Raw genomic sequence first — 27130 nt, forward strand, 5'->3', positions numbered from 1 at the left:
TTAGCTTAACTTATTATATATATATATATATATATATATATAAGTTAAGGAACCATTTCAAATTAAAAGGACGAAAGAATAAAACTACTTTTTATGACATGAAAATGCCGCAAAATACCAAGACTGACATTATTTAGTACGACCATAAGTGTTTTTCATTCAACAAATATTATTTAGAGTCGTCTGAGATCATGATTAATTTACCTGGTAGCACCTGCACCATGACATGGTAAATTAAATTGTATATTGAATATTCCGCCCAAGGCAGTATTTCTTTTGCAAAACCAAGTACCGGCCCGAGGTAACACGCCAGGTGGAGAAACTTTAAATATCAAGCATACAATTAACTTCAGATCGGGTTTTTTTTTTATAAATTGTCACCACTTAATTCGATTATCTTATGTCAACCTTCAGTTACATATTTATGTACTTTTTGATACAGTATATACTCTCTGTAAATACTGCTTCTGAGATTACAATATATGACCGAATATTGGGTAACATCTTCAACTATTTAATTAAAATATTGTGAAAGACACATTCAAAGATTACTGTGCATATTCAGAATTTCAAATATGTTTAACATGGTCCTTCTAATGGATACAGCCCTTGAATGGTATAGGCTTCTTACTTACACCGCATAGCATACCTCCATTCCCCATTGAAAAATGTCCATCTCCCAATAGAACCTTCTTTGCGTATTTATTTATGAAATATTTACATTATCAAATTAAAATTCATATTTTTATATTATACAACATTTAAACTGTTATTTTTAATAAAATTGAATACATGTTTCATTTCATTAAATATTTTATTTAAAGACAAATTTCCCCAAAACTCCCCATCCCCCATACACCAATCCCCACCACCCTATTCCCTTACTATTTAGTTTTTTTACATAACCTATAATTTCTGACTTTAAGGTTTTTTCATTTGTACTTTATTTTACACTTATTATAACGCACATTATTTGCTTATTACAAAAGTCTCTGTTGACAGCAGTTTTGAGTTGCTGAATTAAAGCACGACAACGATAGAATGTATTCAATGCATGCAATAATGTGAGTAAAAAATCTTTTTCTTTATTGAAGAATATTCCTGTCTAATTAGGACATCAAATTAATAATTTAAAATGATACATGTAATAACCAACCATTGGGTAATGGATCGGAATATACAGTATGCGACTGGTATGTTTCAAAAGTGACAATATATAGAATGTCTGTGTAAGGTAAAGCATATAACTGTATACATGGGTTAGTGCCACATTCAAGGGTTTCAGGACCTTTAATTACAAGTAAAAGTCAGAACTTTAACTAAGCCAATTTTTGGCAAACAATTTTGAAAACACTTCATGATATACGTTTAGGAATTAAAAAAAAAACACAAAAATAAATCTGGTGCAAAAAGTAATGGTGTACAGTCCAGTTAACATAAAATTGTTCAAATTGGTGGATGTTTTTACATGCATGTTTCTGTTTTTCCGACAGAGTCTAATTCTTACAAAAACTTACGATTAAATGTAAAATAAGCTGATTCGAAAAAAAAGAACGATGTCGTTTTATTTTTCTAGATTTAATTTTTTACAAATTAATGATGGAAACAAAATAAGTATTGAAAATACGATTGATTACATGTAGTAATTTATATTCATTTTTGTAAGTTGAAACAAAAGAAAACAATCTTTGAAGTTGTGACAGAAAAAGAGTATACCCATATTCTAGAAGAAAGTTTCAAATTGGCTAGCTGTAAACTATTATAATTACCATAACAGAACATTATTTCATTTGAATTACTCAAAATAACACATGATAAATTATCCGCAACCAGAATTTTTTAACCAGTGGGTCGTACTTAACGTTCGGTGCGTTAATTTATGCTCTTCGCGTAAATATTTTAATTATAAATGATAGATTATACAGTGTATATGAGACAAAGAGTTAATCGAAAGGCTGTATGATCAAGATTTAAATTTAATTGGCGTTTTGTTGAAAATCCTTTTGATCTTGCTATACGATAATTTTCAATCTGACGTAAGTTGAATAAGAATGAAAATTAACGTATTGCTGTACAACATACGTGACATCACGTAGAGCTCCGGCGAAAAATATACCCGAAAGGAAACTTTACAACACTTAAAAGACTTACATAATTAGGTTAGGAAAACTGAAAATAAAAGAAAACTAATACCTTACACTTCAGCAAAACAGATAATTTACAGTGGATGACTCTACTCTTTCCGGTATCTGTACAAATTCATCTGACCCGCTAAATCTGAAAAGGAAGTTGCTAGGGGTACCCTGAAGAATTAAAATGGTGACATGTGGCAAAGTGCGACTATTTTAAAAGCGAGTGGAAATGTGGGATTTTTTTATCTTTTTGAAAAAAAAAAATGTTCAAAATTTTGGAAAAAAACCTTTTCTTTTACTTGTTTATTGAAAAAGATCTACTTCCCTATTATTCAACAAGGCAGATTTTGCTTGCTACTGAAATATGAATAAAAATGTAAAAAAATGTTGCCCTTACGAAAAAAAAAATCTCATCCGACACATACTACTTACCAATCTCCCATGTGCCTGAGGGATTTAAATGTCCTTGACTATTCATACGAGTCTCGCACCGTCCAGTGGGAAAGCCAAGCGTGCCGTTGTCGCCTCCGCCCGTAGGTTCTTTTTTCCATGAAGTCAGGGGACGCAACTCCGCTTTACTAAGATGTCGCCATTATCGCATGTCGATTAGAAATTTGTTTACGTCAGGTACGTATGAATTTTCGTTGAGTTTGTCTGATTACATTTTTTAAAAATTGTTGCAATTACTGTATCATTTATACATTATTTGTGCAAGTGTCTGTGCTTTGTTTCATTCGAAAACCATCCGTATAAGTTGAAAATCGTAGTTTTAAACTTACTTACGTTTTACCTTTGAGTGAATATGACGGGTAAACCCCCTCTCCCACTCAAATACAACTGACACATTTGCATCCTAGAGGCTATACGGACTTATTTAATCTTGTAATAGTAACTTAAAACAACAATCTTTCAAATGGTTACCAACACTGTACATAAGGGGTACTGCAAACACATATAGACGATCAGCCACTTATGAACATGAACTACAGAAATAATTTGCTTTTGATTAGTCGGTGCTTGCCCATGGTTACACGTACATTTGTAGTGGAAGAAAGGGGGAGGGATTTTAAATTGAACATGTAGAATTAAAACAATCTTACTTTCTTAAAGAAAATACGTTACAATACAATTTTAAATCCAAAATAAAAACCAGAAAAACAAAAAAGGAAAGATTTAAAATTGACGTTTATTGTAGAATTTAGAAAAAAAATAAATAAATATACATTTATACTTTAAAATACAAATGTACCATGTATACATACACATGTATGCTGTTTTACTTTTTGAGATTTTCGAATGGTATATTATTGAAATCTTCACTCACTGGTAAATTTAATTTTTTTCTTAATTTACACAAACACTTGTGATATTGTTTGTGTTCCTTCTTATGAAAAGTTCCCAATTTTCTGAAAAAGTGGCTAAAACAGTCTCAAATAATTAAAGTTAATCAGTGTCCAAATGTTGTATATGGTGTTGTAGCTTAATATTGTCTATAACTTGCATTTTTCTTGTATCCTATATAGGAATAATGATTTTTACTTCAAATTCAATGTTTGTACCATTATTCAAAATTTCCCGATTAAAAAAAAACTCAAGCATATTTTCCTAGTAAGAGTAATAGCCACCTATATTGTATCATCTATTCTACCTTTACAATGTACATGTAGCTGTCCCTTCTGAGTGGCAAATACATGTAACACGTTTTCAGTTCATTAAGTTTAGATATTTATTGGAATTACATGTTGTTTGTCAATTTTTATTTGATTTATAGCGGATTATTAAAATATAGTTATCTGAATGAAACACATATTGTAATTTTATTTGAATTTTATTGCTATATTGCTATATAGATGTAGCTGGTTGGCAGGTATAGTGAGTGTGTTATGTGAGCAGTGTACAATTGAAGGACGGGTAAGTGGCAAGTTCCTACTTTACTCAAGATATGCCAGTTACATGTAACCTCAATTGAATTTTCAAATTTATAGTATTTAACTTATATAATTGTGGAATGTCTGAAAATTGTATCTTTGTACACACAAACCTACATGTACTTTTTAACATGTACAAATGTACAAAATTCAAGAGATGTGGATAGTATTATATTTGTCCAAATGTCTGTGTATTTTCAATACACATGTAGGCAATAGAAAGGATGGAGTATCATAAGTGATTAAATTGCATATTTAGGCCTTTTCAAAAGCTTGTGTTGATATCATAGTACACACGTTTTGTTAATAAGGCAAACATTGTATTTGCATTAAAATGTCATTCATATTTTTTATATTTTTTTATATTTTTTTCATTTTTTTTTAGAAAGTCATGACTTGAAAAAATAGACAAAAGCAAGACCTTTCCTCATGAAAATATTTTTGCAAATGGTTCAAATAATAAATATGTGCCTTTACAATTACTTTGATTTTATTACACCTAGTACCTAGTTGCTACCACCATGTAAGATCAATATTGCGAATACTTGGTGTGAAGACACTGACTGATCTACTTTTATGTCATTTCAAATGATTTTTTAACCTATTTAAATAAAAAAGCAAAAAAATTCTTACAGTAACTTAACAGTATTTTTCCTAAAAAAGCGGTTAATTGTAGATCAGTTCTACTGTTATATCATGTGATATTATTGAAAAGCACAGGATGCTTTAACTAATAGTGCTCACAGGTTTTAGTGAGCAGTGATGGTGTTATGGTTGACTTCTGGTTGCTCATTTGTTCTATTGTGTTTGTGTGTTTCTTTTAGTTAATTTATGTTCGCTTTGGTTTTTTCTTTCTCCCAGAATAATGGATATCCTTTTCTCACGCTTTAAAAGCAGGAGGTATATAGTAATCAAGGTGTCCATCTGTTTTTCAGTCCCTAGTTCTAAGCTTCAACTCATTTGAAACTGCTGATTGGAATTTAATGAAACATTTACTACATGATGCATTAGTGCATCTGTTCTTTTGCATATCCAATTGAATGGATTTTGATGAAATTTACTTATCACATGATACAATTATTTACCTTTAAATTTGCTTTTATCTGAATGACTTAAATCACATATGGGGATCACCAAATGGTTTCCAGGGTATCACCAAGTGATTTTTGCTCACAACTTTTCCAATTTTAGAAGAAATTATGTTTACAAAATTTATGCAGGAAACTAGAGAACAATGTTAAGGTGTGATGCAAGCGGAAAAGAATATAGATACAAAATGATTTTTTACCATTTTGTTTTCTGAGAACTTCCTAGGAAATTCACCATTTTGTTTTCTGAGAATTTCCTAGGAAAATGCTAACTTTCAGGTAAACAAATGCAAAGTTAAGACATTAATTTTTTACAAAATTTTTAATATGTGTGCAATGAACTTGGTCAACTAAATAAACTATAACTAGACTTTTCCAAAATAACAAGCATATTGTTAAAATCAGTGATCTAAAAGGTATAAATAGATTTATTGTAAAATTTGGGCAATTTGTCAAATTTTGGAGATTCCTTATTTTAACCACGTCTTAAAGTAACGCATTTATATTTATCTTTTTATGGAAAAATGATGACGCACTCAGTAGTATAAATAAACAATGGTTGCAGCTGGGAATTTATCAGATGACAATGTTATAGCATGGGGGATTTGGCATGGTGGGGCGAAAATTGCTAGAAATCAAAATCACTCTGGTGTTTATCATTGATCCTTTACCTCACTTAGAATGTCTTTACAAGTAAAATCCAGAAAAAGTTTTGCAACTTCATACTTAAGGTTTTAACATAAGAAGCTTCTGTGGTTTGAAAAATGATATCAGAACATAGCTGGGGGAACAATGAGTACCCAATATAGGCATTCTTCCTGCATCTTTCACCAGGTAAGATATAATCAAGCATAAAAGTATATATCTACCACTAAATCAAAGAATTGATCATCATTAACAATATTTTCCACATAAAACCATCAATTTCATATATGGTACGTCCATAAAACTGACAATAAATCTTTAACGATATCATTTGTATCCTTGAAGAGGAGATAATTTCTTAAGAATGGATTATAGAAATATAGCAAATTTAGGTTTACATGTACATGGTGTACAACCTGTGTCTCCAATTGAAAACTTTATAAACTTCTTAAGAATTACAATATCAGGCCAATATCTCACTTTTAATTTCCACAGGTTGTACAGCATGTACTTTTATGCAGCACTGCTTGACAGTCCTACTTGGAAACATACATGTACATATATATATGTATGTAACTGCAACTAAAACAGGCTATGTACATATATGCTATATATACATTTCAAACACATGTACACTTTGTACATTTGTATTTCTTAACAAGGTTGGTAACGTTTTCTCTAGTTTGTTTTTAATTTCCATCATAAGGTCAAGAATTCGAAGTTCTGTTCATTTGCAATTGGAGGCTCTTTACGTTTCAACATTTTCTACTCACTCACATTTTCCTAGAAGACTCCTTTGCCTGAAATAGAAAAGGACCAGCTGTATATTTCACTTGTTTGTTTTACAAAAATCTATTTCTCTCTTTATTGACATCATTTTGGTATTTTTCAAACAATGCCCTCGAGTAAATGAATTGTTTTACTCAGAATTTCAATGAATAACACGAATTAACTTGACATGTATGTACATGTATTCATTTGTAACAAGTAGAAAACCTCATAAATATTTATTATTTGACGAAGGGAATGATAGATGCGGAACTGAAATGCTTCAATCACCTTTCTGCCTTCCTTCAAACTTGTAATTCAAACTTATATCCTTTGGAATAACATGTTTTTTTTAAACTATAAAGGATTTAATTTATTTCAACATTTAATATAAAATAATATGGACATTTATATGTTCATTGTATCTACTTGTAAATTTGTGTCTACAACACTGAAAGTGAAAGCTCAGAAGAAGAAAAAAACGACAACAACAATCAAGCAAAGAACCCCCCCCCCCAAAAAAAAAAAAAAACAAAACAAAACAAAACAAAACAAAATAAAACAAAACAAAACAAAACAAAACAACAAAAAAAAACAAAAAAAAAAACATTTGAATGAGAATACTTGTATATTCTACACAAAAGAATACTTACATGTAATGTTACATTTTATAAGTATACTAATATATGCATATTAAAGTTATTCAGCATTTTACAGATAATGGATTTTTATAATTACATTTTGTTACTTTTTTGCCTTATTTTTCAAGAAACCAAAGCGGGGAACAAGCTTTGCAAGGGCCCGGCAACCAATACTATTGAAAATTCTTTTGGATCCCTAACAGAAAAAAACAAACATCTTTTATGAATCAATTTTAAAATTTCATTTAGTAATGTATAAAATATGGTCAGTATTTATCAGCGTTCCCTATGTATTGTAGTTTTGTACGGTATATGGCCAAAACAAAAAGCATTTACCACACTGGAAAGTAGGTTCATTCTATACCTATTCAGTGCATCGTACCACACATTGTACATGTACATGTGCAAACTATAAAATGTACATTTGTACTTTTCCTGTAGTTATCAAAATATTTTTAGCTTTTTGATTTCTTATATTTTTGAAAATGATGAATGTACATTTGTATCAATACATGTGTCTTACCTGTCTTTATTGAATTCGTTAGAATTTCGGTGATTCTGCCCAATATTTATCAATACCCCATTTTGGTCTATCCTTCACACTACATTAACATGTTCTGCAGTGTTCTCTCAAGGCCTTTTAAGCATCGGTATAATTCATTGAAACAACAATATGCGTCGGGCGCATAGCCAGAGTTTTGAATGGTTAGAAATATTTCAAAACACGATCTCTAATACTCCTGCATACCATTACCACCCATAATCACTTCGTTATTTCGTGACAAAGTTAGATATAGACGTCTTCGATAAAAAGGTACTCAAGTACGAGTTTAATTTCTTATTTAAGCTGCTGCTTAAGTGTTGTTATTTCGTAGAATAGGAACATTTTCCAAACAAACAAAGAATGAACAGAATGTAGGAGATGGGAACATCTAATTTTTCAATTGACTCAGTCGCACTACATTAATTTCGTCCCACATACTGCTTTTATATAAAATATTCTGTTCTACCTTGTTTTTAAATGTTTTTCAGTGTTTCGCTGATTTCAATCTTTAAGTTGACACCCTTTTACTGTATAAATTGTATGAAGATAGGTATATGACATATATAGCATCTGAAAAAAAAGCTACTTTTTTAAAGTGTATGAAAGGTCATGAAAATGTAACAATTCAGCTTTATAATTTTTATAAAGGTAATTTAAAGCAACACTGATCTTTTAAATGTAACTATATATAATTTGAAGCATGGAGAAGGTGCATCGATAGGATAAGCGTCCTCTGCTCTTTTTATTAACACCCGCCGAGCAACTGATAAAAAATCCGGGCAGACGAAAGACGGAAGGCCTATGACACTTTAAACCAATTGGTTCTCATGTTGCAGATGGTTACACCGTATTACATGTTGATGGTGATTGGATGTTATTGAACAACAGTCTATTTACGTTTTGACAGCAAATCTGTAAATGATACAAATAGATAAAGGAAGTTTGATTAAAAAAAGATTTCTATCATTTCCAAACAAAATTGTGGTAATGCGTCTGCAATTTAAACGGCCATTTTTTTTTTCAGAAAATGCAATTTATATTTTTGTTAATGTATTAGGCGATCATAATTCATTTTGTATTGACCAATAACATTACATAAGTTGTACATTAAATGAGGGAACTAAGTTGTTATATTCTAAAGGGCGAAACATTTTCCTAGAATTTTCAGAAAAATGAAATATCAAGATACAGATGCAGTACTATATTTTCTTCGAAAATAGTAATCACTTTGACAGATAATATTTTTATTATTTTTTGTTAGGAATATAGGAGGGTGAATATCAGACCCTAGTTGTTGAAGAGTAATCAAGGGAACCAAGATTCTAGCGGAAATCAAAAGAATGCAAACCAGAGATAAAGACTTGACATGAAACACAAACATACACAACAAAGTATAACCAAAACGATATGTACAAAGCAACACAAGTAAATGAATAATTCGGACTCCATAACAAACTGGAAGCCTGCTGGACCAGGTGCACCAGTGGAATAACCCACCGAGTTGCTAATAAAAAGTCAATTTTTTGGTAGACGGAAGAGGAAAGGAAATCTATGACATATTGAACAAATCGGTTTTTATGGTGCAGATATATCCACTAGTTCATGACAACAACCATAAAGTTTGTGTAGTGATGACTACAGTCGTTTTGTAACTTAAAATTTTTCGTAACTGGATAAATATGTATAGGTTTAACTTGACTTGTCCAGTGAAAAAAATTTCTCCAGCGAGTAAATCCGTTAAACAAATAAGCCGAGACATTTTAGTTCAAGTTTTGATATAGTCGATTTTTCGACCAAAATTTATAATCGATCTATACATAACCTGACTAATATATTTAAGAAATACATGACTGTGGTATTTATTTTCTATGACAAAATACATGTACATCACCTGTATTGGATAAACGTTTTATGGAGTATGGGGCGATGGGGAATGGGGGATGGGGCAATGGGCAATGGGGCATGGGGAATGGGGAATGCGGCGACGGGGAATGAGGCAATGGGGAATGGGGCATTGGGAATAGGGTAAATGAATAGGGCAATGAAAATGGGTCGAGGGAATAATTTTGATTTGTCAATCAAACAAATTATTTCGCCTTTTTCCGCTAGCCACATACCTATCATAATTATATGACAGTAATTAAAATAATTTTAAACAAGCTTGTTTTCGAGTAATTTTAAATTATTTCAGCTGTCGCATTTCATTATTCATTGATAGATTTCTTAAATATTAACCGGAAGTACATTTCTACAATATTTAATTCATGTAATTTCTGGTCGTTATAGATTGAAAATGTTCACGCTCACACGATTTCTAAACGTAAATCATATTTGAAAATTCATACTGAAATAATTTTGTGTCGGAGACACTCGTATGATTTTAGTATTGATAAATTAAACACATTGAGCAATAATAACAAGACCTTTAAAAATAATATACTGATTCTCTTTCAAATGGCAGAAATATGTCATTCGTCGCAACCTCGAAAAGGATAATAATATTGCCAGTTTTAATATTTTATACACGAATTTTATACCATTATTGAAATTAAAACTGTACGCAACCTTACTATCTGCAGACATACATGTAAGTCATAGTTTTTAGTAATTTAGCTGAAATCAATGTCACAGCCAAAAATATGATACTTATTTTGACCATGCGCACGTTTTAAACAATAATGTAAAACCATGAAGGTAATTTCAAGTGTTCACACTCGTTAAATTTGAAAAAAAAAATATCTCATTTTCAAGAAGTTGGTTTGAAATATATGTATCACAGCCATCAACAGAATAATGATAAAGACAATTTTAACATTTTAAAAAATAACAGAAGACCATTAAGGATATTTCAAGTGTATGCAATCATTCAATTTGCAAAAATCATCTCATTTTCAAGAATTTTTGTCTGAAATATATATGTATCACAGCCATCAACACAATAATGATATAGACAATCAAGGGAACCAAGGTTTTAGCGGTAATCAAAAGAATGTAATCCGAGACAAAGACCAGACATGGAAAACAGACATACAGAACAGAGTACATAAAGTAACTAAAATCATACATACAAAGTAACAAAAGCAAACGAGCAACACGGACTCCACTAAAAACTGGGAGCATGGACCAAGTGCACCGCTTTTCTAGAAACACCCGCCGAGTATCTTATAAAAAGTCATGTCCGGGGTATACAAATGAGGAAAGGAAAACTATGACTTGTTGAATAAATCAGTTTTCATGGTGCAGATGGATACACCATAACGATGCAAAATATGTCATTTTAAAGATTTTTGACTGAAATATGAGTGTCGCAAACACCAACCGGATACAAATATTGACAGTTTTAATATTTTAACAATAATTTGGGACCATTTCTGAAATTAATATTGTTCGTACCCTTACAATCTGAAGAAATATGTTATATTTGAGAAATTTGATTGAAAGTAATGTGTCAAAGCTACACACATGATACTTTTTTGACAATTTTAACATTTAAAACAATAATTTAAGACCATTAAGGATATTTCAAGTTTTCGCACACATTTAATCTGCAAAAAAATATCTCATTTTCGAGAATTTATTCTGAAATATATATGTATCACAGCCATCAACATAATAATGATACATACAATTTTAACATTTTTTTTTACAAAAAATTTAGACTAATAAGTATATTAAAAGTGTTCGCACACATATAATTTGCAAATATATGTCATTTTGAAGATTTGTTACTGAAATATGAGTGTCGCAACCACCAACCGGATACTAAAATTGCCATTTTTAATATTTTTGGGAATTTTATCCCATACAGGGACGGTGACATGTACAGAAGATGTTTACAAAATGCTGGAAATTTGATCGACAACATATTTGTCCAGTGTTGGGGACGCGTTTTTCAACAAATTGTGCTCCTCTACTTGCTGACCACAGCTGATCTGATCCGAAAGAAAGAATATCGTTTAGCTAGATCTATAATCTCAGTTTCCGCTCTATAGATGACGTATTATCGTAAAACAATCCTAATTTGGGGGATTTGATACACTGCATCTACCCTAAAGAACTTGAGATAAAGGTCACTACAGACAATGTGAAGTCAGCCTCATATCTTGAACTACACTTAGAAATCGATGGTAAAGGAAAACTATTGACCAAACTTTACGACAAACGTGATGACTTTTCATTCAGAATTGTCAATTTTCCTTTCATCTGTGACAACATCCCTTCAGCACCTGTGTATGATGTGTTCATATCATATCTCATATATTATGCCAGAGCTTGTTGAAACTATATCGCGCTATAATTCTAACAACTAGGCTTCTGGAACAGGGTTATGTTGCTACAAGATTGAAGTCATCACTACAGAAGTTTTATGGTCGTCATCATGAACTCGTGGATCGTTATGGTATATCCATCAGCACCATGAAAACTGATGTATTCAACGGGTCATAGTTTTCCTTTCCTCGTTCGTCTACCCCGGACTTGCCTTTTTAAGAGCAACTCGGCGGGTGTTTCTAGAAAAGCAGAGGACGCTTACCCTACCGGTGCGCCTGGTCCTTGCTCCCAGTTTTTAGTGGCGTCCGAGTTGCTCACATACTTTTGTTACTTTGTATGTATGATTTTAGTTACTTTATGTTCTTTGTTGGGTATGTCTGTTTTCCATGTCTGGTCTTTGTCCCTGGATTACATTCTTTTGATTACCGCTAAAACCTTGGTTCCCTTGATTACTCTTAAAAGACGTAAACTAGTATATATAATGAAATCCATTATTTCATTTAGGTTCGTGTTACAACCATTCTTATTTTAATGTTTTTAGATTTGTATACACTGATAACCTTTCAATATCAGAACAGAATGTACAGAACATGTTATATGCTTCGAATAAGTACATGCTGTGGAAAGTTAAGAAAGAATGTAAAAGCTTTTGAAAGAAATTGCCACTTCAGAGTATGCAATAACGGCTTTAAACACTGCAATCAAGTACCAATTACCTGATTTACAAAATAAAAGTTTATACAGAAAATAATGCCAAGGTTTGTTTCGCGTCTAAACTAAGTACCAAGATTTCCAACGCAAGCATGGAGATTATATTGAAATCCGATGATCTTGATTGTGCAGAAGATAATGTATGCGAATTTTCCTTTCAAAGGATAACAGCTCGGTGTATTGAGAAGGGCCTTGAACCAAATGGTAAAAACTTAAGAGAAGTTGCTAATAATCTGCTAAAATTAGTAAGATTTCCTGTCGTAGATATGAAATATTTTTCAAATAATGTTGTAAAGACGGGCATTTTGACATCTGATGAAACAATAAGTGTCTACCAATCTCACTTTACTGAGGACAATGAAAACGTATTACATGTACAAAGAAACCAAAAGTGTCCTGTCAAAAAGTGAAAAGTCTACACGTTAACACGAAACTGTCAAACAGCAGGAGGACAATACCAGCCGAATGTGGTACAGGCTCTCCCGTTTCTACCCCACAAAGTGGTATGGTTAAAATGGTCACGATATGCCTTCCCATCATTGTTCGACGCCAGGTAGAATATCTATACGATATGGGTAGCCCTTATTATGATTCCAATGATATGAATTTTCAAAGATTACCAATTTTTTATTGCCAAACATATCTTAATATACACGACAAATACGATAATGTGGTGATCCAAGACTCGGTGCCATTTGATATCAATGGTGGTAACCATACTCTTGAAATATATCTACCCACTGCAGTTCAGATTACGGCTGGAGATGATTATACAATTACAATGACGTTGTCTGTTCATTTTTCAGACGTCCAATAACTTAAAGGAGCAAAATGTAAAGACTCAATTCTAGAATCGACAACTTGAGTCAAAATGACTTTTAAAACCTCAGCAAAAGATACATCTGGCACAAACAAAGATAGTGGTCAATATAGTTGTTTTTCTTTCATTGTGTAATCACATGATATATTGAATCCTAATAATGACAATAACTTGCATCATCAACGTTGACAGCATGTCTAGAAGCTTCCCAATCATCGAATTAACCGTCCCTCTCATGAATGGGGTACTTACATTCAGCTTAAAAACCAATAAGAGAGCTTTCTTTTAATTTCATATAAAAATTGTGCACCTCATCATGCTCCTAGCATTGAAAAAATAGATGCGTTTAGTTTAACATTTTTAGTCTGTTGAACTTTGCCATTTTTCGTCACTTTATGTTGTGGATGGTACAATATACAGTACCTGAACCGATCTGTGCAACAAAAATTGCGATCGGTCACCGATCACCGATCAGCTGCCGATCAGTCATTGATCCGTCAAACCGACCAAACAAACCGGTAAACGCATCACGTGACCACAGAGCGGTCAATATATTTTACAGTTTCCAGTGTTTTCTCTGTCAATTTTACACATTTACATTATGCAATAAATCTGAACATCAATCTATACTTTTTTACATTTGTTTTTTTTAAAGATTCATTCGTCATTTTACATACCAAAACTGCGATCAAATTGGTCATCGGTCATCCATTCGTCAGCGATCAATCAGTCAACGGTCATCGATCCGTCAAATCGTTGCGCGGATCGGTTCAGAGGCTGTATGTGTCACCTTTAATTCAAAAGGTATTCAATAAACAGTTTTCGAACTTTTTATTGTGTGAATGGCGTGAATATAAAGAGTAAAGATTTGCACCTCCTGTAATGGACGTATTTGACAAATATACAACATGACCACTTATCGAAACCATTTGCTTTCATAAGTACATACTTTCAATAATTTGTAATCAACACATTTTGAAATGGACTTTTTATAAATTAAGTTAATATGTACTTTGGTATTCCTGTTTTTGTAACTGTCCTTCATAATGAAACTGTAACTATTTGTTTGAATCTTGTTACTAGTGCTGAGGGTATATTGTAATTTAAATAACGTAAGTTTCTTACAGTCAGATTGTAGTATTTATTGAGTTACAGTCTTTGTAAGAATCATGCTTTGGATTAACTAAACAGAAAAAATAATTCCTAACGGACGTAACTTGTAAAACGCAGACTTGTAAACGAAAATATCAATGTATATTCCAGTACGTCTTCTTGCAGGTTACAAATGCATGATATAAGTACACAATTGCAAGGAATTTTCCGATAAAATATAAAGGGAGAATGGGGATTAAGGGCTCTTATTGGTCTAAAACACAACTGAAAATTAGAATGCAAGGCTTAGCGTTGTTACCGTAAATTGTGTATTAAGATATCTTAATCCATAACAACTGTTAAAGCATAAGGATTTCTTAAAAAAATGTGCATTGTGTCGTTTCCTCCGCGGGACTCGAACTCGTACCGATGTGACATCTATGCCAACACCGCCTGCACTAAGGTCAGCGCCCTAGACCACTTGGCCAGCTAGGCTATATAAAAATATAGCTTTCGCTGGTCGAGTCATTCCTCCTCGTAAATTGATCTAGGGTTGTAACTTTGTACACGATGAATGGTAGTACGGGACAGCTCATGTAGGTGTTGTTATGTAAGATAGAGGATCAAATTAACGATACATTTCACAACAAATCAATATTATTCAAACGTCTGAGAATGTGACGACTCGGTACACTGCTCCATCGGATCAAATTGATACAGGGGAGATAATTTAAGCGAAGAAAGGTCTGAAGAATTTCCCACGATGTTGGAACTGTCAAATTTGCGAAGCATATTTTTGGTCAATCCCTCTGCGGGACTCGAACTCGTACCGCCGTGACATCTAGATAGTAGGCATTAGTCAGTTTTGATAGTCTTTTTCTATTTTAGTGAGAATTGAAAATGTTCATCATATCATTTTATGAAATGGAAATCGTTATGATTTTGTCACTGTATGAGATGTGCTTGCATTTAGACCATCGATCATTTTTAAATATAAAATACCATGTCTATTTATATCAGAAAAATCTTTTCCGCTGCATGATATTTATATTGAGTAATATTTGTTAGATTGTGATATGTATTTAATTATCTGTATTAGTTGATAGTCCACAGGCGCACCTTACCTGCAATTGACCTCATTCAGTTTAAACCACGATACTTATTTTTGATGTGATTTGAATTTGTTTGAAACTTATTTACCGAAAGAATACTTTTGAATAAGGTAAGATACTCATGAACAATCCTTTCTTCAAATGAAGCTTGTTTACATTTTTGAAGTTTCTGATTAATACTGGTGAAATCTATACATTTTTTGTTTCTTTTTCTGTTTTGTTTTGTACTCCAAATTTAGATCATTGCTATGATAACATTATAATGCAAACAGTGTTTGTTTGCATCCTCGTTTTTTTCCTCTGTGGATGGGTCTGAAATTATTAGAATTTACTTTCAAACTATGAATAAATTTATTTAAACTTTCTCAAAGCAATACCAAGAAAGTCTTATGATAACACAATAATGGAAGTTTTAAATGAAATACTTGGACATAAATTTGGCCTACTTTTATTTTCACGATATCAAAAACATCGCAAATAAAGCAAACATTAAAACATTGCCAACAAATTGCCGCTAGACTGTATAATGATCTGCGAGTACAATGTTCCTGCTATAATAGCTATGATGTACAGTATTTACACAGCATTTCTTGTTTTTATTTTGGTTTAAATATTTGCCTTTGACAGTAACTATGATTGAACCCCACGTTTCCTTTCGAGAGGCAACAATGGAAGATTTTGATGACGTCATGTCTATACATTATGACATTAAACGTGAGGGAGACAGACTTCCGCAATACTTTCCTCTGTGGATCAAGGATCCAAATTATTATCCATTGGTCTCGGTCATTAATAGAAAAACTGTAAGTTTATTACTGACTAAAAGAGTTCTTCGATATTAAATTTGAGTTAGATAAAATATAGCCATTTTAACCAATATACGCTAGGAATATTTTCATATCGTCGTGCATTCGTAGAAAAAATATCATTAACATGGATTTTTTTTTCAATTATATAAGTTTTGTCACGACAATTTGTCAATTATTTATCATTGTCACTATTATGAATTTTGTTTATAACTTTAAATGTATTGGTGGTAATAAGCAACATACACATATTTTATTATTTACAAAATTACCAAAATGATTTGATAAAAGTTTATATGCTAATTTCATTTCGGAAATTGTTTCAGAAACTCGAAAATTCAACTTTTTTATGCATTTCGTTGATAAATTGTGATTGTCACTATGCAAAATAGCCACAAGTTACCATAATAATGAGGAATGAATTATGGATTTGACATTCGAAGAAAAGCAAAAAGTGGGTGTTTTGGAGATTAAGGATACAACTTGTAATGAGACCAAAAATCTGTTACAGCAAGACAAATTGAATCATGGATGGGATGTTTTGGCCGTTAAAAAATATAAGAGTTTATAACTCGGGTAAACGGTGGTTGTTTCAGCCGACATATTATAACAATGCGTAAATATGTAAAATAATGAACCTCTGTGAAGATACAAATGACAATAAAGAGGATGACATTAATCTAAAATGTTCTGAAATAAGTTCATTTAAATATGCACTTAGTTTCAAACAAAGTTGCTGTAACGTTTCTTCATTATTTTTCGTTATAAAAAAAACAAGCGTAAGGAAATTAAAAACTTATACTAGGTTTAAAAATTGAAAGAATTATTGATTTTTTAAGATTTTTATGCAACATTGCTTTATATGTTAAATACTGCATACCACTATCGATTATCCAACTTGGCTTATGATATTTGTTAGAAATAAATTGATATATTCATACTCTCATGTTTTAGATAGCAATCTGTTGCCTCAAAGTTATTGACGAGGGGAAGACAGGATTATTTTCAAACATATACATATGCAAAAAATACCAGGGGAGAGGACTTTTTCCTAAACTGGTCAACGCACTTATGCAAAGGCATGGTAATATTAAAGACTTCATTGCTCTATCTCATCACAGATTGACAATTAAACCTTACATAGATCTTGGATTGTGCAAACATATTACACAGATGGTAAGCTTCTCAACTAGATTTTAAATGTCAGAATAAAAATTCTTTCTGATAAAGGTTGTAACAAAATTACCCAAAGCATAATCGTAAAAAGGAAAATGAAAAATATTTTACAGTGCACACAAGCTCCACACAGCGGTAGACGCTCGTTTCTTCTTTTACTTACCGCAGCAGATATGCCTTACACTGTCGGAGCTTTTCTGTTCCGTTGGTACATGCGTTACAATGTGAATTGAAACTTTTTTTTGGTTTAGGCGGATGGAATAATTTGTGCATGTTCAAAATATACAAACCTTTGTTGATTGTTTTATTCAGATCATTGTTTTGGTAGGACATTATTTCAGACCTGATAGGAAGTAAACAATATTTAGTGCATGGGTTAAGATATCCCGCAAACACACCTCCCAATCATAAAGTCCAATATAATTTAAGGTACTTTCGTACAACTCATTCACAAATCAATTTATCGCCAAAAATTTAACTGAGGAATTTTTACATTTTCTGGACACTGGTGATTCCTTTTTGATGTCAATACCACGTGTTTTGTTCGGTTTTTTTTTCTATGTCGTCCAACTTCCACATTCTATTGAACAAAGTTAATTAACATATAAAGGTATCATCATATAGCATGTGTCACAGCTGTTTTGTTATTTCAATAAAAATGCGGTCTTTCTTTTTGGGTGCCTTAAATTTAAAAGGTGTAAAAATGCAAAAATACTCCTACCCCAATGATATATCACTTAAATGACTTGATAGAAGCGCTATATAAAACCCGACTTAACCCACTATTCCTATCGTAATGCATGTAAAAATTCAGGAATATTGAGGTGGTTCCTATCTTTCAGGTTAATATACCCATTTGTTTTACAGACTTTATATTTGCCTAGGTATTATCGGTTCTGTTATTTCGTTCTTACCCTACATTGACAACCTTTGAGTATTTATGCTTCAGTATTTTCTGTTTAGAAGTATCGCGTCGGAAGAATTTGAATGAACGAACTAAAAGAATGAACATGGTGTGAGGGTATAATTTAAGAACAAACGAAAATTTACAGATTTTACCAATTTTTTTTATGCACAGGTATTGCCAATACTTTGTGTTTGTGTAAATATCTGAAGAGTTAAAAATCCCACATTGGTGTAATTTTTAATTAGACAACTTTTAAACAATCCGCCACTATAAAAATTGAAAGTACACGTATATAAAAAGTCACTGAAATAATTCATTTTCTATTCTGTTCATTCTGTTCAACAAAAGAATGCTTGATACAACACTACAGTGTGAATTTAAGCAGTCTTTCTAAAATCAGACAGAAGGTGATTCTTTCTTGCATGTCAAGAATCCATCGAATTCAGTTTTATGTCTTGTTTTTACTGATTACATAACCAGTCTTAGTTTTTCGTTTGGTTGTTGCGCTTTTGGGATAAAATTATATAGATTGTACATGAAATTGGCATTTTGCAAGAGTTGTCGGTCTTGAAATGGTTTCATTTGATTGATTTCAGTGGGAGATGAATGTTTGTTTTTCTAAAAAGTGCAGTATCATTAGGTGACGATTGGTATATGTAGACTCAAAAAGCATTGTTTGCTTAGTGTCTTTTTCTACACCATGAATCGCATTACTATTGGCACTTTCGTGAACTTGCACTTAAAATTTGGATTAAATCGTCGGTTGGTATAGCCAATATTATCCACATTTAAAATGTTCCATTTATTCATATTTTATTTCTGAGTTTTTATTACAGGATTTGGTTACCTACCAGGGGACTAGCCAGCTACTAAAAAGAAATCCGAACAATGAATACGCGAGAAAAATTTGCACTCTAGCGCCAAACAATATACGGACTCTGATTCAACATAAGGAGCAATATTCGACATTGTTTCGAGATGGTAGATTAATAGTAGATTCAACACCTTACAAGCCGATTGAAGCAAATATATCTCTTATCTATACTCATCAAACGAAAATTATTGCATCTTACCTGGAAGACCCCCGAAAAACGTTGCTTACTTTTGGAACTCATTACCGGCTTATCACTGGTGAAATATTTTGCAAGTTAAGTATGTATGGAACATTCAATGACTCTATTCAATCACATATATATGGTCACATTGAATTCTTTCAACAAGAAGCCAAAGAGTTCATAATTGAGTTACTAGCAGAAAAGTTCGACCAAACCTTTCATCGTTCAATGATTGACTTAGGACTTCATAGGGCACCACTAGATGTATATGGTCGTACAAGTGCAAATGTTGTTGGATTTGGATACCCATTTCTTTTGAAAAAGAATATTAAATTGGCTAAACTATAAATCAATATTCCAAAAAAAAATTAACATATTAATCGATTAGATATTCAAGTGTTCTTTATAAATATGTCGAATAAAAAAAGTTTTTTTTCATTTTCGTCGAAAATTAATTTGTTCACTGATTTGCACTTTATACTAATTAAAAAGAGGGGCACACTTTTGAAAAAAAATGCTGTTGATTACAATATTTTCTATTGAACAAAGTAATAAAGAATGCGGTAAGCAGAAAAAGTTCATTAATTAAGGCAAAAATGGATGAGCTGAACATGTGTCACATGAAAAACAACAAATCATTATATGCATTAATCGCCGCCGCAAGTTACATTTTATATAGCACATGCCTCATCTATGGCAAGCTTAGTTTCAAACGGTTTGAAAATGAGTATGCGTATTCAAAACAAGATCGATAAACCCGCCATTGACCCAGACAGATAGTTTTTGGATGAAATGAACCCACTTAGGAGTTTGAAAGTGGCACTAAATAGAATTGTCTGTTTCACAGATTTACGAAAGTAAACAAACGCATTGGTAGACGACAAAAATAGACACATCTTTTTTTATCTTATCAACTTGTTGGAAAGATTTAAGCCTTTTGCAGACATAGGAAAATGCTGTTATTAATGCGTTTGCTTATTTCTTTACTCTCAAGTGAATGATTTTTTTTGTAAATTGTTCCGCGATGTAATAGGGAGGTTTAGCGCGATGTAAAACCTAGAGGACAACAAAAGCAACAAGGCTTCAAACATTTACCAACAGATGTTTGAGAAGCGTTCTGAAGATCACATGGGAAGATAAGTTTACAAATGAAAAGTCATCGCGTTGGTCGTGTAGTTTGATTAATAGTTTTTTTTTACCATTGATCTCTTAGTGTATGTCCATATCAGGCTTCACAGATTTCAATTTTTATTTCAGCATCATTATAAAGGTGAAATAAAATCAATAAAACAGTAGACCAAATCATTTGCATTACTCGAACATTTAATGATAAAATCTAATAAATGAATCATGCTCAGGCATGACGCCCAAATTTTTTTTGCTATATAAAAAGATTGAAATAATGGTCCCAGCCATATCCTGAGTTAGGTTTTTTTGCGAATTAACAACACAAAGGTTTTTTTTATATTTTTCTCCGTTAAGAAATACAATTTACTTTACCTTGTAAGCTTATATTCCTATAAATTCTTAAATGAATTATACAAACTCATAAAATGATTGCGGAAAAAGAGACGTTGACGATAAATTGAATTGTTTGGTATTTTGTGGAGCTGATTAACCTGTATTTTTAAAGGTAGACATACTACTTAAAATAGAATTATGACGTCAACACGCGTCGCTAGATGTACAATGTACTATCTCGTACAAATGCAATCGTGTTTGGATTTAGATACCCATATCTTACGAGAAAGGATTTTAAATTGGCTTAACTTGAAGGAGGTAGATCTTGGGTAAGAGGCACAACTCCTACTAATCATTGGAACGTTTGTACTCGGCATTTCACATCAATCTCATGTAATCATCTAAGTAACTTGGACTGATTTCATTCTGTTTCAAATGCAAATGAGTTATGTCCCTTAGCCTAGGTCTACCTCCTTAAATCAATATTCATTAACACACATACTCATCGTTTACAAGAAAAAAATTTAAATTGCTTTAATTCAAAATTCCTATAATAAAGCAGGATTGTTTCATATACATGAAAGATATGAGTTTAAGTGTAGGTAAATATTACGAGTGGGATTCTGTTGATTTATTCGTACACTTGTAATCTTTTGAAATGAGCCAATAATGTGAGAGATCTGCGGAGTTTGTCTTTCATACTACACGTGCATTTATGTCTGTATTATGTGTCTTTAGTTACATATTAGATTCGATACATGTAGCCAAAACAATACATTTAGTTCCCAGGCCATAAAATAAAACCCATACGATAACACTAATAGCATTCGTATCAATTTACTAAACAAGGAACCTTTAGGGAGAAATTGACAATTTATTTGTCTCGGTTCGATACCTAAAGACCGATAAATGAGTTTTACAATGTATGACCAACACAGTCGTTAATTACAAAAGCTCGTTTTTTATTCATGCGTAAAATTTATATATATATAAGGAAGGATATCTGTTATCCGAAATATTCAATTTAAATTTTTCCATCTTCTGGTGATGATGATTATATAAACGTCTAAATATGTTTAACATCACCAGAAGATGGAAAAATTTAAATTGAGGATTTCGGATAACAGATATCCTTCCTCAGCACAAAACTCATAAAACTATATGAGCATAAAACTCACAAAGTTCAAGATCAAAACAGATTCAGAAGCTGAATCGCGTACGCTGTGGGTGATTGTACCTTTATCAACGGCTCAAATAAGCAACTGATGAGGAACCTGAATGAAAATAACAAAGAGGGTCTTTTTATCAAAGTTACAATTAACTGTGGAAAAACAATTTAAAAAAATAAAAAATCCAAATATAGTAGTACGGCGTATTGATGTATAGCAAGTAGTGCTGTACCAGCCTTAGATCCAAGACCTAAAAATGAATTATTTTTTCTCGTTAATTCCATCTGGAGAAGTTGTTTGCAATTTCTTCATCCAAAAGCTTTCCCGAGATACTCTTTTACATTTTGACCAGTTTTTATTATGTTCTATGATCGTCACAACAATGTTGTGGAGATCCTCCTGAGTGTGTCCGGCAGATCTAAGATGGCGACTTAGAGGGAGGTCTGGTTTGCATTTGTAGTCACTGCGATGACCATTCATACGCCTGTTGAAAGGTTGTTCTGTTTCGCCAACGTACTGCATACCACATCGGCACTGGAGAAGGTATATGGTATTTTCGGTTTTGCAAGTTACGTCGCAAAAAATGGCAAATTCTTTTCCAGTGCAGTAGCTTTTAAAAGATTTGGTGTGCAGCATCTGGGTACAGGTCTTACATCTCTTTTCTCCACATGGTCGACACTGGCCCGTTGTATTTTGCTTGGGCTGAGATGAAATCTCTGCTCTTACAAGGGGATCTCTTAGGCTCCTAGGTCTACGGAATGCCAGGACCGGGCCCCCCGGAACGAGCTTGGAGAGCTTGGGATGTTTTTGAATGTCTTTCCAATTTGAATGCAGTAACTGCGAGAGTTTCCCAAAGGCTGGATGGTATGTAAGCACAAAAGGGACCTTTTTGTTCTTTTTCTTAGGTTTGTACTCGAGGAGATATTTACGGCTGATTTTGTTAGCACGTTCAAATCCTCGATCTATATCTGTAGCCACGCGATGACAAATAACCACGGAGTTCATCTAGACTTTGTTGGGGGTATCGTCAGAAGAACAAATACGCCGAATTGGAAGTGCCTGACTGTATGTTATGCTTTTAGTACAATGTTTTGGATGACAACAATTGGAAGATAAATATTGGAGACTATCAGTTGGTTTGCTGTGAAGATCCATGGACATTTCCCCGTCTTTTAGAAAAAAGTAGTATCCAAAAATGTGATTTTAGTGTCAGAAATTTCATGGGTGAATTTGATTAATGGATGAACATTGTTGGCATGTGTGATAAAATTGTCTAAATTTTGTTTCGACTCAGTCCATTTCATGTCAACATCACCGATGAATCGTAACCAAGAGAGTGGTTTCGATAAAGATGTTGAGATTATTTGATTTTCTAATCTACCCATGAAGATGTTAGCATACGAAGGAGCCATTTTCGTTCCCATAGCTGTACCATTGATTTGGAGGTAGTGTTCGTCGTTGAAAGTGAAGTTGTTATACTTCAAAACTGAAGTGAGTAAATTACCTAGGCAGTCGGTAGGGGGGTCCAAAATATCTCGTGATTATGGCGCTGCCTTTGTATGTTGGTTTTATAATTATATCGTCACGGTTTTTCAACGACTGTATTGCTTTTTTCTCATCGGGCGTAATGTTGAAGAAAGATAAAATGTAGTTGTTGGATAAGTGTTTGATATCTGATTTTATTTTGTCAATGACATTTTCTAGCGTGCCACATTTATTTGATTTAGGAGCCCATTGATTTTTCTTTTTGAATTTTCGAGTGTATATATCACTTTCTTCGTGGTCGGAGTCAGAACTGTCAGGGTCCATATCTTGGTCTTCATGTTTGTTAGCAAAATGTTCTTTGAGCCTGAGGGATCTAGCAAATTTATCCAGGTCATCTTCAAGTTGAACTTCATCTATATTGTTAAGGGTGGGACAGAAATTCAAACCTTTAGATAAAATCCTGGTTTCAGTTCCAGAGAGAGTAAATGATGAAAGGTTGACAATTGTCGTGGTGGAAATTCGTTTCAAGTTAGATTTTCTCTTAAATCTGCGTTTACGAGACTTTTTAGACGTAGTTTTGTCCTGTGACAAAATATTATGTGCTTCTATATTGTTAAAGATGTTTACGCCGTCTCGTGTGAATTTGTGAAGTTGTTTACTTCATAATTTCTTGGATTGAATAGCTCGGATTTCGACTAATCGTCTCTGAATATGACAAAGTTCAAGATCAGATATATCAAAGTTAAAGAACCAATTAAAATTAAAGGGACGAAAGAATAAAACTACTTTTTATGACATGAAAATGCCGCAAAATACCAAGACTGACTTTTCTTAGTATGACCACAAGTGTTTTGCAAATATGATTCGTCTGAGATATATTGGAGATTCAGCCCAAGGCAGTATTTCTTTGGCAAAACCAAGTACCGGCCCGAGATAACACGCCAGGTGGAAAAACTTTAAATACCAATCACACAATTAACTTCAGATCGGGTTATTTATAAATTGTCACCACTTAATTCGATTATCTTATGTCAACCTTCAGTTACATATTTGTGTACTTTTTGATACAGTATATACTATCTGTACATAGCGCCTTCGAGATCACAGTATATGACCGAATATTGGGTAACATCTTCAACCATTTAAATAAAATATCGTGGAAGACTTTTTCAAAGACTACTGTGCATATTTAAAATTCAAAAATGTTTTACATGGTCCTTCTAATGGATACAGCCCTTGAATGGTATAGGCTTCCCACTTACACCATATACAATACCTCCATTCCCCATAGAAAAATCTCCATCTCCCAATAGAACCTCCTTTGCGTATTTATTTATGAAATATTTACATTATCAAATTAAAATGCATATTTTTTATATTATACAACATTTAAACTGTTATTTTTAATAAAATTGAATACATGTTTCATTTCAATAAATATTTTAAAAACAAATTTCCCCAAATCTCCCCATCCCCCATACACCAATCCCCACCACCCTATTCCCTTATTCTTTATCCCCATACACGTACTATATTAGTGTTATTACAGAAGCTATAATTTCTGACTTTTTTAATTTATACTTTATTTACACTTAATATAACGCAAATTACTTGCTTATTACCACAGTCTTTGTTAACGGCAGTTTTGAGTTGCTGAATTAAAGCACGACACCGATAGAATGTATTCAATGCATGCAATAAGTAAAAAAAAAATACTTTTTTTTCTAATTGAAGAATATTCCTGTTAAATTAGGACATCAAATTAATAATTTAAAATAATTTACGTAATAACCGACCATTGGGTAATGGATCGGAATATACAGGATGCGACTGGTATGCTTAAAAAGTGATAATATAAAGTGATAATATAATATTATAATATATAATATATGACACCAGCGGGTGTTTCTAGAAAAGCAGAGGACGCCTACCCTACCGGTGCACCTGGTCCATGCTCCTAGTTTTTAGTGGAGTCCGAGTTGCTCATTTACTTTTGTTACTTTGTATGTATGATTTTAGTTACTTTATGTTTTTTGTTGTGTATGTCTGTTTTCCATGTCTGGTCTTTGTCCCTGGAATACATTCTTTTGATTACCGCTATAACCTTGGTTCCTTTGATTACTCTTTCATACAGAATGTCTGTGTAAGGTAAAGCATATAACTGTATACACGGATTTGTGCCACATTCAAGGGTTTCAGGACCCTTAATTACAAATAAAAGTCAGAACTTTAACTAAGACCATTTTTGGCAAGCAATTTTGAAAACACTAAATGATATACGTTTAGAAATATACAAAAAACACAAAGGTGAATCTGGTGCAAAAAGTAGTGGTGTAGAGTCCAGTTAACATAAAATAATTCTGTTAAAATTCAAGAAGCCAGATCATCTCATTTGGTAAATTGAGCTACAATTTCATTGAAATGCATCAAAAATGAACGATTCATGTGCAGATAACTCTGTCAAAAGCCTCATTTTTTCTAAAATTCTATTTTTTTAGCAAATCCTCTGAGTGCAGAGCATAAATACACTTCCCAAATACAGAAAGCATCCTTGAGAAAAATTATATTATCAAATTGGTGTATTTTTTTACATGTATGTTTCTGTTTTTTCCGACTCAGTCTAATTCTTACAAAAAATTACAATTAAATGTAAATAAGCTGATTCGAAAAAAAGTACGTGTCGTTTTATTTTTCTAGATTTAATTCTTTACAAATTAATGGTGTAAACAAAATAAGTATTGAAAATATGATTGATTACATGTAGTAATATATGACTGTATGACCAAGATTAAAATTTAATTGCCATTTTGTTTAAAATCCTTTTGATCTTGCTATACGATAATTTTCAATCTGACGTAAGTTAAATGAGAATGAAAATTGCTGCACAATATACGTGACGTCACGTAGCACTCCGCCGAAAAACATACCCGAAAGGAAACTTTACAGCACTTAAAAGACTTACATATTTAGGTTAGGAAAACTGAAAATAAAAGAAAACTAATACCTTACACTTCAGCAAAACAGATAATTTGCAGTGGATGACTCTACTCTTTCTGGTATCTGTACAAATTCATCTGACCCGCTAAATATGAAAAGGAAGTTACTAGAGGTACCCTGAAAGATTAAATGGTTACATGTGGCAAAGTGCGACCATTTTGAAAGCGAGTAGAAAAGTGGGAATTTTTTTTTCTTTTTGAGCCTGAGGGATTTAAATGTCCTTGACTATTCATACGAGTCTCGCACTGTCCAGTGGGAAAACCAAGAGCGCCGTTCTCACCTCCACCCGTACGTTCTTTTTTCCATGAAGTCAGTGGGAGCAAC

At 32.5% G+C, this 27130-nt stretch overlaps 1 protein-coding gene and 1 pseudogene across 2 annotated transcripts; both read left to right on the top strand.

Moving 5' to 3' along the window:
• The first annotated feature begins 3976 nt into the window (after positions 1-3976).
• LOC148605735 (histidine N-acetyltransferase-like) lies at positions 3977-20132 on the top strand. 2 transcript variants are annotated; one of them, XM_088549768.1, is made up of 4 exons: positions 3977-4043; positions 16378-16553; positions 17511-17732; positions 19476-20132. In XM_088549768.1, exons 2-4 carry the CDS (start codon positions 16383-16385, stop codon positions 20040-20042), a joined length of 960 nt encoding a protein of 319 aa, XP_088405894.1. In that variant the 5' UTR covers positions 3977-4043; positions 16378-16382; the 3' UTR covers positions 20043-20132. The 2 variants fall into 2 exon arrangements, with proteins under 2 accessions (XP_088405894.1, XP_088405893.1); XM_088549767.1 differs by lacking the exon at positions 3977-4043 and adding an exon at positions 15739-15860.
• Positions 12501-15061, top strand: LOC148605736 (BTB/POZ domain-containing protein 6-B-like; annotated as a pseudogene).
• Positions 20133-27130: the final 6998 nt, after the last annotated feature.

This window comes from Perna viridis, chromosome 10 (assembly GCF_037379345.1).
Source record: "Perna viridis isolate PV_CMFRI_1.1 ecotype Kerala chromosome 10, ASM3737934v1, whole genome shotgun sequence".
NCBI classification, from domain to species: domain Eukaryota; kingdom Metazoa; phylum Mollusca; class Bivalvia; order Mytilida; family Mytilidae; genus Perna; species Perna viridis.

Excerpts from the sequence above, each read along its gene's own strand:
- LOC148605735 (XM_088549768.1), top strand. The coding sequence starts at position 16,383 with ATGATTGAACCCCACGTTTCCTTTCGAGAGGCAACAATGGAAGATTTT. Across the intron at positions 16,554-17,510 it reads CGGTCATTAATAGAAAAACT|ATAGCAATCTGTTGCCTCAA; the intron begins GTAAGTTTATTA and ends CTCATGTTTTAG. Across the intron at positions 17,733-19,475 it reads GCAAACATATTACACAGATG|GATTTGGTTACCTACCAGGG; the intron begins GTAAGCTTCTCA and ends TTTTTATTACAG.